The 13,416-nt window shown below is 43.1% G+C and overlaps 1 protein-coding gene across 1 annotated transcript in view; it reads left to right on the forward strand.

Moving 5' to 3' along the window:
* The first annotated feature begins 6,571 nt into the window (after window positions 1–6,571).
* PHYHIPL (phytanoyl-CoA 2-hydroxylase interacting protein like) overlaps window positions 6,572–13,416 on the forward strand; it is a 174,116-nt gene continuing 167,271 nt past the window's right edge. Inside the window, exon 1 of the mRNA XM_088450456.1 lies at window positions 6,572–6,917. Within this exon, the coding sequence (XP_088306582.1) occupies window positions 6,812–6,917 (106 nt within the window). The 5' untranslated portion in view covers window positions 6,572–6,811. The remainder of the gene's footprint in view (window positions 6,918–13,416) is intronic.

Here is a 13,416-nt window from a genome sequence, read left to right on the forward strand (position 1 = left end):
GCTTTGTTGCAAAGGGGTAAATCAGGGGTATGCAAGGAAGTATCAGCTAAGAAAGAGTTTATCCCAAGCTTTGAAGATGGAAATGGTGGCTTCATAGAGGGTTACAGGTGAGAGTTTAACATTCAGAAGTAGCCAGAGTAGATTTTTAACAGGGAAGGGGCAGGACATATTGAATTCAATCGAAACCCAGGGTTTGAGAAAATCAGAGAGAACCAGTCTCTAGTCTAGTTCAGAAAACATACTAACTGGTATACCACTAAATTTGGGAAGGCTAAACTGCCCTCCAATTTTGGTCACGACATTATTTGTCTGGATAATCTGGGTTTCTTCCCTTTCCAAATATAGCTTTCATTAGGCCATAAGGAGGGAAAAGTGGCAGCAAACTGGGTAAGGCTCCAAAGAGATACATTTTAGGTAACAAATGTCATCTTAATCACAGTCGCAGCATGCAACCTAACCATGAGACCTCGTTGAACATCCAGTCTTTTATTGAGACTATGGGGCCTATTCAACAACACCAAAATATCGATGGAGATAATTAGGTTTAGACCTCTCATGGAGTTCTACCTAATTACTATAGGAACTCATCATTCCTCCTCTCCATAAGTATCTTTCCGAAAAGCTGTATTTTTGCGATGATAGCTTTTCAGGAAATAGATACTTTTCCCTGTCTGCTCTAACTTACCGCAGCTGTAATCAGTGCTGCGCATGCGCCGTTACATTCACAAAAGCGGCGCATACGCAGCACTGATTACAGCTGCGGTAACTTTGTGTCCGTCCGCCCCCCCCACCCTCCACTCCCCCACCTACCTAGCCGCCTGGACCCAGACAGGCTACAGCCGTGGACACTTACCTCCTGCACGGCTTGCCAAAGATTTTTTTACTTTAAATTATTATTATTTTTTTTACATTTTCGGAGTTTGATGAATAGTCTAATTTCTACATTCCCATACTAATGTATGGGGAATGTGGAAATTAACGCAGGCGGACTTAACCAGGAGATATTCGTGATATCTCCTGTGTTAACTGTGTTAATTAATACTAAAGAAAGCGGTAATTAAGGAAAATGTCCTTAAAACTGTTATTTTAGTGTTGATGAATACACCCCTATCATTCTATTCAGTAAAGGTTGGTAGTTACAAGTTAAAGTGTGTCTTTCTTTAGCTGGAATATGCATACCCCAATAACTAAGACGCTTAGACTGACACACATATTTATGGGAGCATTGAAGGGACACCTATAAATCTGAGAAGACAACAATCGGTAAAGCATCCATTTTGGTAGTGTTAACCAATGGCAAGAAACTTTTTTTTACATAGGAGTCCAGTTGGGACATAACCCCTCCTTCCTCCCTTTTTCCTCATCTCCCCCTCAAGTGGATGCCCACTCCACACCTCTTTACCTTCTATTATTTCACTTTATTCTTCGTCTATTTGTTTCTATTGTTACAAAAAAACTTTGATGAAACTAGTTTATAAAGTATCTATTTCTCATACAATATATTATCTTATTTCACTTTTTTTTGTTTGTGAATTGCAAATGGTATAATTCTTCCTTTTGCAATTATGGACCTATGCATAGATTCCAATGCATATTATCTTTTATCTATTGAATAAAATATTATTTAAAAAATAAATAAACTTTTTCAGAACAACATGGAGCCTGGTCAACGAGGTCTTGTGATTACCTGCAAAAATAAAGAGCTTATTTTGTACTCCTTGTAAATAGAACCTTTTGATTATCAGTGTGCCTGATCTTCTCAGCAAGAGGATCTATGGCTAAAACAAAAATCAGAGGTGATAGGGGACATCGCCAGAGGTGATAGGGGACATCCTATTAGTAATAGGGAATAGAGATAATAAAAAAACATTAGTGAATACTCTTGCCTATAGTGACAAACAGAAAGACAATATAGAATCCAGGAAGCAGCCACTAATCCCAAACTGACCCAAAATTATAGATGAGCGGTTCACTTCTGCTGAATTCGAACACAACCAAACCGAGACCCAGCTCGGGTCACTTTAAGGGTTTAGAGTAGAACTGAGTCCCGGCTCAGTTCTTCCCACAAGTCAGATCTTAGATCTAAAAAATGGATCTTGTGTGTTTTTGACTGTATATAAATCCCTCCCTCGTGATTTCAGATACCAAAATTGCTTTGAAATTAATGTTATTGATGTTAATAATACTATAGAAACACAAATAGGTCCAAGCTTAGCTGTTTTTATAAATTTTTGAAAGAAATCAAAAGAAAATACTTGAGGGTAGTTTTACCAAAACCAAAACACAGCGATGATTTAGAACCAAACACAAAAACACGTGGTCTGTACATCTCTACCCAAAATCTCTGTCATGTAGTCCTAGTGTAACCTTTCAAACAGGGGCATCTTAAGAAAGGAGGGGGCCCATGTGCAGCCTCTGTTCGGGGCCCTCTCCTCTCATCTCGGCAGCGAACTGAGCACAGTTTACTCTGAGCACTAGGAGTACTAGTAGCATCTAGCGCTGTGCTAGAGTCTACCGCGCATGTGCAGATCTCCAGGGAAACTGGCATGGCAAACTTTTTCCTGGTGATTTTTCTAGTGCTCATGCACAGATCACTGGAAAAATGCCTGCATCGCCATTTTCCCAGTGATTTATGGAGGGCTGCGCTGCCAAAGAAGGACTCCGGAGAGGTAAGTATTGAAGAACATGGGTGCAGGGTGTGCGGAGTGGGTCCCCCTGGGTCCAGGAGCCTGTGGGCCTGATTCCGACCAGGTCGCAAGCGCTGAGCGCTCGCAACCGGGTTGATGGTGGCCCAGAGTGCATGCGGACGATGGAGCCGGCTCCGTTGTGCGCATGCGTGAGACCCGGATAGCGACAGGCACTACGTCGCTCCGGGTCTCGCAACAAAGGGGGCGAGCTGTCGATGTTGAGTGACAGCTCGCCCCCTTTGGTGGGTGGGCCGGGGGGGTGGCTGCCCAAACGGAGGTGTTCCCATGAGAACGCCTGTCGTTTGGGGGCGGCCCCACTGACATCACAAGTGATGTCAGTGGAGAGCTTCCAGCTCTGTTAGAGCCGAAAGCTCTCTGGGGCTTGCGGCCATGAGACCCTACCACAAGGGTCTCGTCGCAAGCCCGATGGTCCATCATCATGGCCGCTCGCCGTAGCTGTGGGTGGTCACCCGTAGCTATGCAAGCGGCCAGGAGGCCGTTCTAAAAAAAAAATCCCGGCCCTGATTCAGAGCGAGCGGGTCTGAATCAGGGCCTGTGTGCATTGCACACACTGCACCCATTATAGATATGCCACTGATTGATGGGGTCTCTTATTTCCCCCTCAGCTTCTCAGCCAATAAATGTCCTAATACCCAGAGACATGTAGTTTTTGTTGTGACGAAATGTGCTTTTATAGGAAAATAAAAATTCCCCTGTGAAAATGTACATCTACCATCACTGTATATAGTGGGCCTGATATTGAATTGCATGCAGGTCCGTATGGGTACACTTGTATGTAGTGAACATGTGCATCTTTACTGCTCTCTGGGTGATTCTGAGTTACATGGATCTTGCCCAATTATCCCTGAAAGTGAAAAGGGAGTTTCAGGGTGTGAACTGTGCAGCAACATAGAACTGTCTCATGGGAGAGTCATCAGCGTGTCGTAGGTGTGCAGTCAGTGTTGCGTCCAAAGCCAGCCCTAGGCATAGGCAAATGCCTAGCGCCATGCATTCCAAGCCTAGGGCCAGCTCAGCTTGACAGCGGCAACGGCGGGACCGGGATGGGCAGACTGCGCCTCTGCTCTGGCTGCCCTACTGCGAATGGAGCTCTCAACTCTAATAAGGCCGGCAGGAGTGGGGAGCCGAGACAGTGGGGGCAGCTGGCGGTAACAAAAATCACCGCCGGTGTAGGGCTGCTGAGCAAGCCCAGCCGCAGCAGCTCCGCCTCCGATGGACCTTTGCAGATTCCAGCAGGCTGAGCCTGTCTGCAGGCAGACACACAGGGGGATGGGGGCGCCAATGTTCTTACTGGCACAGGGCACCAAAATGTATAGCTACTATAGCTCTGTGGTTGAGGATTGCAATGGTTGAGGTGTGATGGATGTTGCTGCTGTGATCTATACTGCTGGTTGATTGGTGCTTTGCTGGGAGAGGGGTGCTGGGTCAGAGGCGAAACTAGCGATGGTGCTATGGGGCATCACCCAAAATCTTACCTAGGGCTTCAAACTGGTTAGGACCGGCTCTGGCTGTGCCCTAGTCTAAGTATGCCCAGGGGATGCCTACTGTAGATGGATCAATTGCACCCAGCATAGGGTAAGCGCAGGTGACGATGGCTGCGCTGGCAGAGTGAAAACAGTAGGGTGGTGCAATCCATAGACATATAGTTGCATTAGCATTCCATTAATTAAATATCCTCATTTGAATACAGACCTACGCCTGTCCCAAAATAAATCCCAATATGTGTAAACTTTTAATAAATGCAAAACTCTTCCAATTCCTTAATGTGCCAACCAAAGCCTACCTGAACAGTGTATTTCTGGAGGGACCAGCAAGCAGGGGCGTAGGGAGGGCGGCCTCGGCGGCGTGGGAGCTCCAGACGCTGAAAAGGTGAAAGGGCGCTGCTGCTCGACTTACTGTCACTAACTTAAATGTGACTCCAGTCCTGTGGAACTGCCGACAGGACGCGATCACACCCTACGTGAAACTACGCCCCATTGCAGTGATGCGAGCTAGTCGCGTCACTTCCTCTCCATTTGCCCAACCCTCTCCCTGCCTTCCTCGAGACTGATGTCGCCGGGTGGTGGGGCTTAAGTCCATCAGCAATTGGAGGTGGGGCTTAAGTCCAGGGGCAGGGCTTAAGTCCAGGGGCGGAGCTTAAGCCCATGGGTACAAGTTTTCTATGTCTCCTCACAGAGTCACAAGTGAAATAATTAGCTCCATCAGTGGATCTTTTAAAATGTGTCAGCCAGTAAAAAATACACCTGTGCACCAACCTAGGAAAAATGGAAACCATGCACTGTTAGTGCTCTATCAGCAATGAGTTTGGGAAACACTGCTCTAGACCAGTGTTTCTCAAACTCAGTCCTCAGGACCCCACACAGGTCACGTTTTCCAGGTCACTCAGCAGGTGCACAGGTGTAATCATTACTCACTGACACATTTTAAAAGATCCACAGGTGATTATAATTATTTAACTTTTGATTCTGTAAAGAGACCTGGAAAACATGCACTGTGTGGGGTCCTGAGGACCAAGTTTAAAAACCTGTGCTCTAGACCATATGTTCTTAAACTTAGTCCTCAGGACCCCAAACAGTTCATGTTTTAGAATATCTCCTCACAGAAACGCAAGTGAAATAATTAGCTCCACATGTGGATCTTTTCAAATGTGTCAGTGAGCAATTAATATACCTGTGCACCCGCTAGGTGACCTGAAAAATGTGAACTGTTTGGGGTCCTGAGCAGTGGTGCAAGTAAAATAAATTTCTTACCAGTACACAAAATGAGCATTTCCATGCATCTCGATGGGGCTTGGTCATGCAACACGGGGGGTTGTTCTCGGCACCCAGGGGCATGCCCAATGCTCCGAGACCTGCTGAGCTGCCCGCGGTCACTTACGACTGGGGTCCGTCTCACCCGGTCTCTTACGGACCGGCCAGTGCACCAGGGTCCGTTTTGCCGCCGAGTATTGTGACTTACACAAGCATGCAGCTAATGTTGGTGGTAAGATTTTTGGTATGATTGTTGGGTGGTACAGCGTACCAGCTACTAAATTCTTAGCGGTATGTTGTCCCGGCCCGTACCACCTTACACTGCTAGTCCTGAGGACAGAGGCCTGATTCAGAGCCGGACGCTCTGACAGAGCGCTCGCTCTGAATCAGGGCCGTCCCTCCTACCTTTTGGAGCGGCCTCCTGGCCGCTCGCATAGCTGTGGGTGACCACCCACAGCTATAGCGAGCGGCCAAAATGATGGTCGCGATGGTCAAGACCATCGCGACCATCGGGCTTGCCCACCAAAGGGGGCGTGCTGTCAATCACCATCGACAGCACGCCCCGTTTGGTACGAGACCCATAACGACAGCTTGGCCGACGTTATTCGGGTCTCGCGCACGATGGAGCCGCCTCCGTCGTGCGCATGCGCACTTGGGCACCATCGACCCGCTTGCGAGCGCTCAGCGCTCGCGGGTCTGAATCAGGCCCAGAGTTTGAGAACCACTGCTCTAGACTACAGGATGCAGGAATCAAGTGACTCCATTTTCTGCACCTGGAAGGGAATGTGGGGCCACGTACTCATATAATGTAACAGGAATAAAGAATGATGATGATGCCCATTTTAAAATGAATATAAATGTAAATAGATACAGGGGCCCTCAGCAGGTCTGTCTTCTAGAACAATGTGTCTTTATTAGTCTTGCAATGTTTCCCCATGGACACTGTTGCTGGTGCAATCCTGCAGGGACTGACCTGTGTGTGATAGGGATTTATTACATTACATAAGTGGCTGCAGTATGGTGCTGTGGTGGCTGCACCTTCCTGAGCCAGGGAACCTGGGATCTGCAGAACCAGGGAACAGCAGCAGCTCCCGGATCCCTCCTCCGCCCCCTTCTCCTCCTCTGCCCTGAGATCAGCGGCGTGTGCGGCTGCTGCTGATGGTGACGCTACTCCCCACACAGCCCATGTAAGAGCCACCCAGAGAGGCGAGCTGCCCGGACACCGCCCCCTCCTCCTCTTCCAGCCAGACCCAGGCACTGCTGCAAGCCAGGCACCGCTCTGAGACACTCCGCCGAGCCAGCCGGGGGCTTCACTTCCACCTTCTGCAGAAATACAAACCGGTCTCCGGAGCAGATATGGAGGTACCACGCCTGAGCCAGCACATCAGCAGCCCGAACAGCCCCTGCGAGGAGATGATCAAAAACCTTAGCCTGGAGTCCATTCAGCTGTGTGAGAGGGACGGTAAGAGCATGTAATCCCTACCTTCACCCCTGCCACCCTCATGAGGACCATATTACACCCCTATAATGTGTCTGCGGGGTCCCCAATGTACAACAAAGGATTCCAGTGTGCCTTAGTATGTCAGGCTTCGAGGGAATATCTTAATGTACATATGTACATATCCACATATTTTTATAGCTCATATATATGTGTGTGTGTGTGTGTGTGTGTGTGTGTATATATGTATATATATTACACACACACACACACTATATATACACACATGTGTGTGTCAGTGAGCTGCATTTTCTAGAGGGATTGCCAGCTATTGATCCTCCTCTCCCATTGCTTTCACGCCGTGGGTTTGGAGGTGATTTGCATTGCAGTATTTCAATTTACACGATGCAGCGCTGCTCATGCAAAAAGCATGCTTCCAAATGGTTCTTGTGCATTGCTGCTTAATACTTGCAGTAGTCATCACTCTGAATCCTCTCCCAGCTGATATCAATGCATTGTTGTAATGTTGAAAAAAAAATTGTAAGATTATTTACAGTCATATATTTTGCACATATGACATGCTGTGTTACATGGATGTGATAAAGGCTAGTGCTTTTCTAGCACCTGGAAAGAAGGGGAGGGTCGAGTGATAAGGGGGTAGGGGAGTTTGGAGGGAGCAATGCAATTTCAGCACCATGGACAGATGATCCTACAGGATTCTGGGCTAGCAGTCAAGAAATGCTGCTGAGCATCTGCACTGAACTGGCACTCAGTGTGGTGTGACGGAGACCTAAGAATGCTTCAGCTACTTTCATAGTCTTTAGGAAGCCAATATTCCAGCTTGGAATGAATCTGTACAGTATTTCCCTACACTGTTACACAATGAATGTGTGTAACTACATGTGAATACCATATACTGGTGCAGTTGCAGACTTGGGGGTTTTGCTGACACATCTGTGTGTGTGAAGCTGCAGTGTAGTGATTGTTTTGATAACACTATAATAAAAAGACCGATTACGAATGAAACAAATAGTAAATACAAGTGTTTTGTACATATGATGCATTGCCGACATTAACTGCTGTCTTATTCCTGTCATTAGAATGCCTTATGCTGACTTTTTTTTGTAGACCTGGATATTGTAATTCCCAGTTGATATTTGTGACTATAAACTAAAATATGCAATTTCAATCTTAATGGGGTAATAAAATCTACAAGATGTTTGGCGACTCATACCGTGGTAGAATACAGTATCCAAATATCGCCAATTTTCTTGCTCACCGCTATGGGGGAAAATTGGCCATGTTATATTTGCATCTGTGCATTACAGCGCGAAGTTCCCAGTTAATGCATTTACTCAGATAGAAGATGTGTGGCAGTGCAGCCCTGGGAGATAATTGTCCCCTGGAATCCAAATTCCCTCAAATTGAGTCTAAATTATAACAGGATTCACGTTGTTTCTCTATAAGTTGTAGTGGCAGCTCCTGTGAAAACCATTTAATGCAGTGTCATTTTTATTTAGTGCCTAACCCTGAGTAAGAAACCAACAAAGACTTTAATGGAATGCGATCAGGCTCTCACCGCCATGTTTATTGTTACGATTAGCAACATAGGTGATATATTGCATTCTTTATGGATACTCATTTCTATATGACTATTATAATATTTGCACTAGTATGATTCCCATTAACTAGTCACATTAACTAGTCACATTATAAACACTCAGGTGGTTTAATGCTATATTAAGGAGTTCTGCGCATAACTTTGCAGTATGAATTAGCCTAACTTTTGGGATATTTTATTGTTATATGTAAGTTTATTTAATTTTGAAACCATCTTTGGCTATTAAAGTCTTTTATGGTTTTCAATCACATTAGTATTATTAGAGGGTGGCAGTTATAGGCATAAAAGTGTATTGATTATTTTCTTTGCTCAAACAATAAAAACATTTGCTGTAGTCAGCTATAAGCATACCTGACACCCTTTGGTTGTCTTTATTTGATAAGGATGCATGTTGCTGTTGTTAATAATAATAATAATAATAATATTGTTATAATATTATTAAAGCATCTTAAAATATCTTTCAAAAACATTTTTTTTCCTATATGCAATACACTTGTAGTTTATCAATTTGCACATCTGACTATATATTGTTTTTATTTTTCTGTGTGTTGAGGATAAAAATCAAGATGTTGGTAGTCTAGATGAGAACTATAGACACTGTTACAAAGATCACATTAACGCTTATTTCATTATTAAACAATTTATCGCATTTGTAAGTTATGTTGACCCAGTATAGTTAAGAAACATGAATTTTAACATGTGTTCTGAAAAAAAAACCTATAATAGGTCAGCTAACAATAGCAGTCAGAATAGTTACATTGCAACTTTCAATTAAAGCTTGAAATATTTAATTACATGCGACTACTGGCAGGCCACTTGCCTCACACTTGCCTACTGACTTCATTGAGATTTTTATTCTTTTTAGTTGAAATTAAATTATTTGAAAACTCTACTAGCATACACATTTATTTTTGTTGTGAATACAATATTCTATAGTATGTACATATGTTATTAAATATGGATAGAAAATCAACAACCTCTCGGCAGACGTTTGTACAAATGTTAGTAATACCAGGGATCAGACTTTATATTTAATATATCTCCAATAGGATTGCACCCACCGAATGTAATGGCGTAGAACCAACTTCTACGGACAAACAGCCACATGTTAAACAGATTATTTAAAATAGAAATAAGACTAATGGAACAGTTTTTAAAATGTTATGGTACCCCGTGTAAAACGTGACGTTATTAGTTACTTGATCACTGCTGCTTACACAGCCACTCGTTTTGCTTTTACCTCTGGTCATTGATTACTGCTGTGTTGTAAAGAGAACACATTTTTAGTTTGTCTAGTGCTGTCAGTGCATTTACTAACGGCATTGCCTTCTGTGTTTTCAGCATAATATTTCCTTTTCTAAAGAGGAAATAATGGTTACTCCTCTGATTATTGCGTTGTGGCTGGCTATGGACATGTCAGTGTTTTGTTCTATTTAAAGACCTCCTGCATTTGCTCAACTCCAGGTTTATGCTGATAATTGTGTATATAAATATGTGCAGCCCTTTGGGGGAATTAGAAATGTTTCATTGATTTTAAAATATGATGGAAACTGTGTACTGAGAAGTCCTAGCTAAGTTAAGCCCTTCTTGTGTGCGACAGGTTTTAAATGAACTTGCTCGAGATGTTACAAATACTGTATGTGACATGTTGTGTGCAGAGATTTTTAGCCTTGTTTTCCAGCACAGGCACTTTAATAAATGCCCCCTACCCCAGTGAGTTAATTTGCTTTTAGCTCTGCACTTTAAGGAGCATTTATGCATTTTTGCAGAGTTGGATTAAGACTTTGAGGGTACTGTGGCACCTAAACCCATCTATGGCCTAACCTTAGTAGCATTGTGCCATTATGCACAAGAGAGAGAACTTTAAAAGTAGGTGGAATAATATTAAACATGAAGTCAGATGAATGCCATTCTAAAAATAATATCCGTAGTAACCACCATACAATACAGTGAGCATCATGATGACCGCCATACACTACAAAAAGTACCCTAGTAACTCCTACACAATACAGAGAGCATCCTAGAGACTGCCATGCAAGCCACATAGCATCCTAGTGATTAATAGATAATTTTAGTGACTGCATTACAAATACCTGTTCCCATCTTTTTGGATGATATTGTGTGGCAAAGTAAGGAATGTTTCTACAAAAATATGCAGATTTGGGAAACATGACACCGCCTTATGAAGCTCAGGACTGCACAGAACATATATTTAATGCTTGGGGCACACTTGCCGATATATTGCTCGTTCTATTAATGAGCAATATATTGCGACTACATCAACGGGTATGGACACCAGTTATGTCTGTGAACAACATCATTCAGACATATCAGTCGGCCTTGAAGCTCAGCCGATGCTCATAATCTTGCAGATATAATGGTGCCTCTGGATCTGAGTACGGGCGACTCGCTGATCGACCGTACACTTGCTGCAGGAACCGCTGACATATAAAAAAAAAATAGCCCAAGCGCCAGTGGTGATGTATTTCTCTCCCTCCCCTACTTGTATATAATGCTACACACCCATGGGAAGCTTTGCCAAACTTCCAACAAAGACAAAAATATACACACAAGAGTGGGTGGCGCTTAATACACGCAGCAGGGAGTGTTAAATTTTGCTTTATTAAAAGGATACCATAAATATTGTAAGTATATCCAAAGACAATTACATTAATAAAACTCCCGGGAGTGGGGATATGGATGCAACATATGGTTACAATAAATCACAGAAATATAATGATACCAATGATAATGAAAATGAAAACAAAAAAACAAAAAAATAATACAAAAATCCACAATAAAAGTTCTCTAATGTAGGCTGATGGCTGTACAGCTAGCACTGATGCAACTACATAATCTGTAGCTGACAAAGTCACAGGGGACCCGATGTAATGGAAATATGGAAGACTTTCATCTCAACTGGGCGTGCAAATTGAAATATATCAGCCCATACACATTGAGCGGCCGATTGGTAAGTGTGTATAGCTTACCAATCAGCCGTTATGACGGCGGATCAGTCTGCTGACCGATCAGTTGTCATAGTGTGTACCCAGCATGAGGAGTACTAATCAGAGACCTTCAAGTACAGCTGCATTGGAACTTGTCCAAACTGATAATGCTTCAGAAAACACCATACAGCCTATCTCTTGCTTTTCTTTTTAAAAGAGCAGGGCAGCACAAGCTCTAAAACAACACTAATTGAATTCTAGGCCTTTAAGACTGACCACAAGCTTAAAGACCACCTATTGCTTCCTACATTTTATTTATTTATTAACAGTTTCTTATATAGCGCAGCATATTCCGTTGCGCTTTACAATTGGAAACATTGATAGAACAAAACAGGGTAATAACTGACATAGAGGTAAGAGGGCCCTGCTTGCAAGCTTACAATCTATAGGGAAATAGGCATTGATACACAAAGATAGGTGCTATATATATTGCAATTTGGTACGGCCAGAATGCAGAGTTTCTTGGTGGGCTGCATGATCCAGTCACACAGGAATGTCGGCAAAATGTCAGGAGTATGTGAAAGAAAGACAATATGTGAGGTTATGTGTGGACTGTGAGAGGGGATGTAGTAAGACATGGAAGCTAGGAAGGTTATGTGGTCAGTTCTGGAATCTGATAAGCTTGTCTGAAGAGGTGAGTTTTCAGGGAACGCTTGAAGGATTGAAGAGTAGAGGTAAGTCTTATTGTGTGTGGTAAGGCATTCCATAGAGTGGGTGCAGCCCGAAGAAAGTCCTGTAACCGTAAATGGGAGCAGGTAATGCGCGGGGATGAGAGACGCAGATCTTGTGCTGAGCGGAGAGGTCGGGTTGGGAGATATTTTGAGATGAGTGAAGAGATGTATGTTGGTGTAATTCGGTTAATGGCCTTATGTGTAAGTAACAGTATTTTGTATTGAATACGGTAGAAAACCGGCAGCCAATGGAGGGACTGACAGAGCGGGGCAGCAGACGATGAACGTTTGGCAAGGAAGATAAGCCTTGCAGCTGCATTCATAATGGATTGTAATGGTGATAGCCTGTTTTTGGGAAGACCAGTAAGGAGACTATTGCAATAATCAATGCGGGAAATAATGAGTGCATGGATTAGAGTTTTTGCAGTGTCTTGTGTGAGATATGGTCGAATTGATCACTACACATGTTCATAAGCCAATCAAGAGTTAGATTTCAAACATTAATTGTGTAAATACAAAGTAAGTACAGAGTAAAGGGAAACACATTATACAGCATGTATATATGTGTGTGTGTGTGTGTATGTGTATATATGTATATGATAATATATATATATATATATATATATATATATATATATGTATATATATATATATATATGTATATATGTATATATGTGTGTGTGTGTGTGTGTGTGTGTGTGTATATATATATATATATATATATATATATATATATATATATTATTATAGACTGGAGAAGATTGAAAAAAACAAAAAAATATGGTTTTGTCATTTCCCGAACTAACAAATGAATTGTAAATTAATGTCATGTTACAATTATACAGATATAATTGGGGCTGTGGAGTTGGAGTCAGAGTCCAAAGTTCGGCATAGTGACCCCGCAGCCCTGGATGTAATAGGTGCTTGGATAGACAATGTCAGTGCCACAGGCAGCTATGTGTCATTACCCTGTTTCTCACTTGTGACACTATTTCAAGGGCATTGCTTAAATATGGTAATATATTGTGAGCAACCACACTGATACAGGTATCTAAAAGTGTTGCTTACCTGTCTTGAAGTATTAGGACACAAGCAGTCCAGGGTTGGTACGTGGCTAGCAGGAATCTGCAGACAAAGGTTGGGCAAAGTGAGGTTCAATGACAGAATGACTGGTCTGGGACATGGGTAGCCAATACTAGCAGGCAGGGGTGATGCAAGAACGT

This window comes from Taudactylus pleione, unplaced genomic scaffold (genome assembly GCF_031769625.1).
Source record: "Taudactylus pleione unplaced genomic scaffold, aTauple2 ptg000518l, whole genome shotgun sequence".
Lineage (NCBI taxonomy): Eukaryota > Metazoa > Chordata > Amphibia > Anura > Myobatrachidae > Taudactylus > Taudactylus pleione.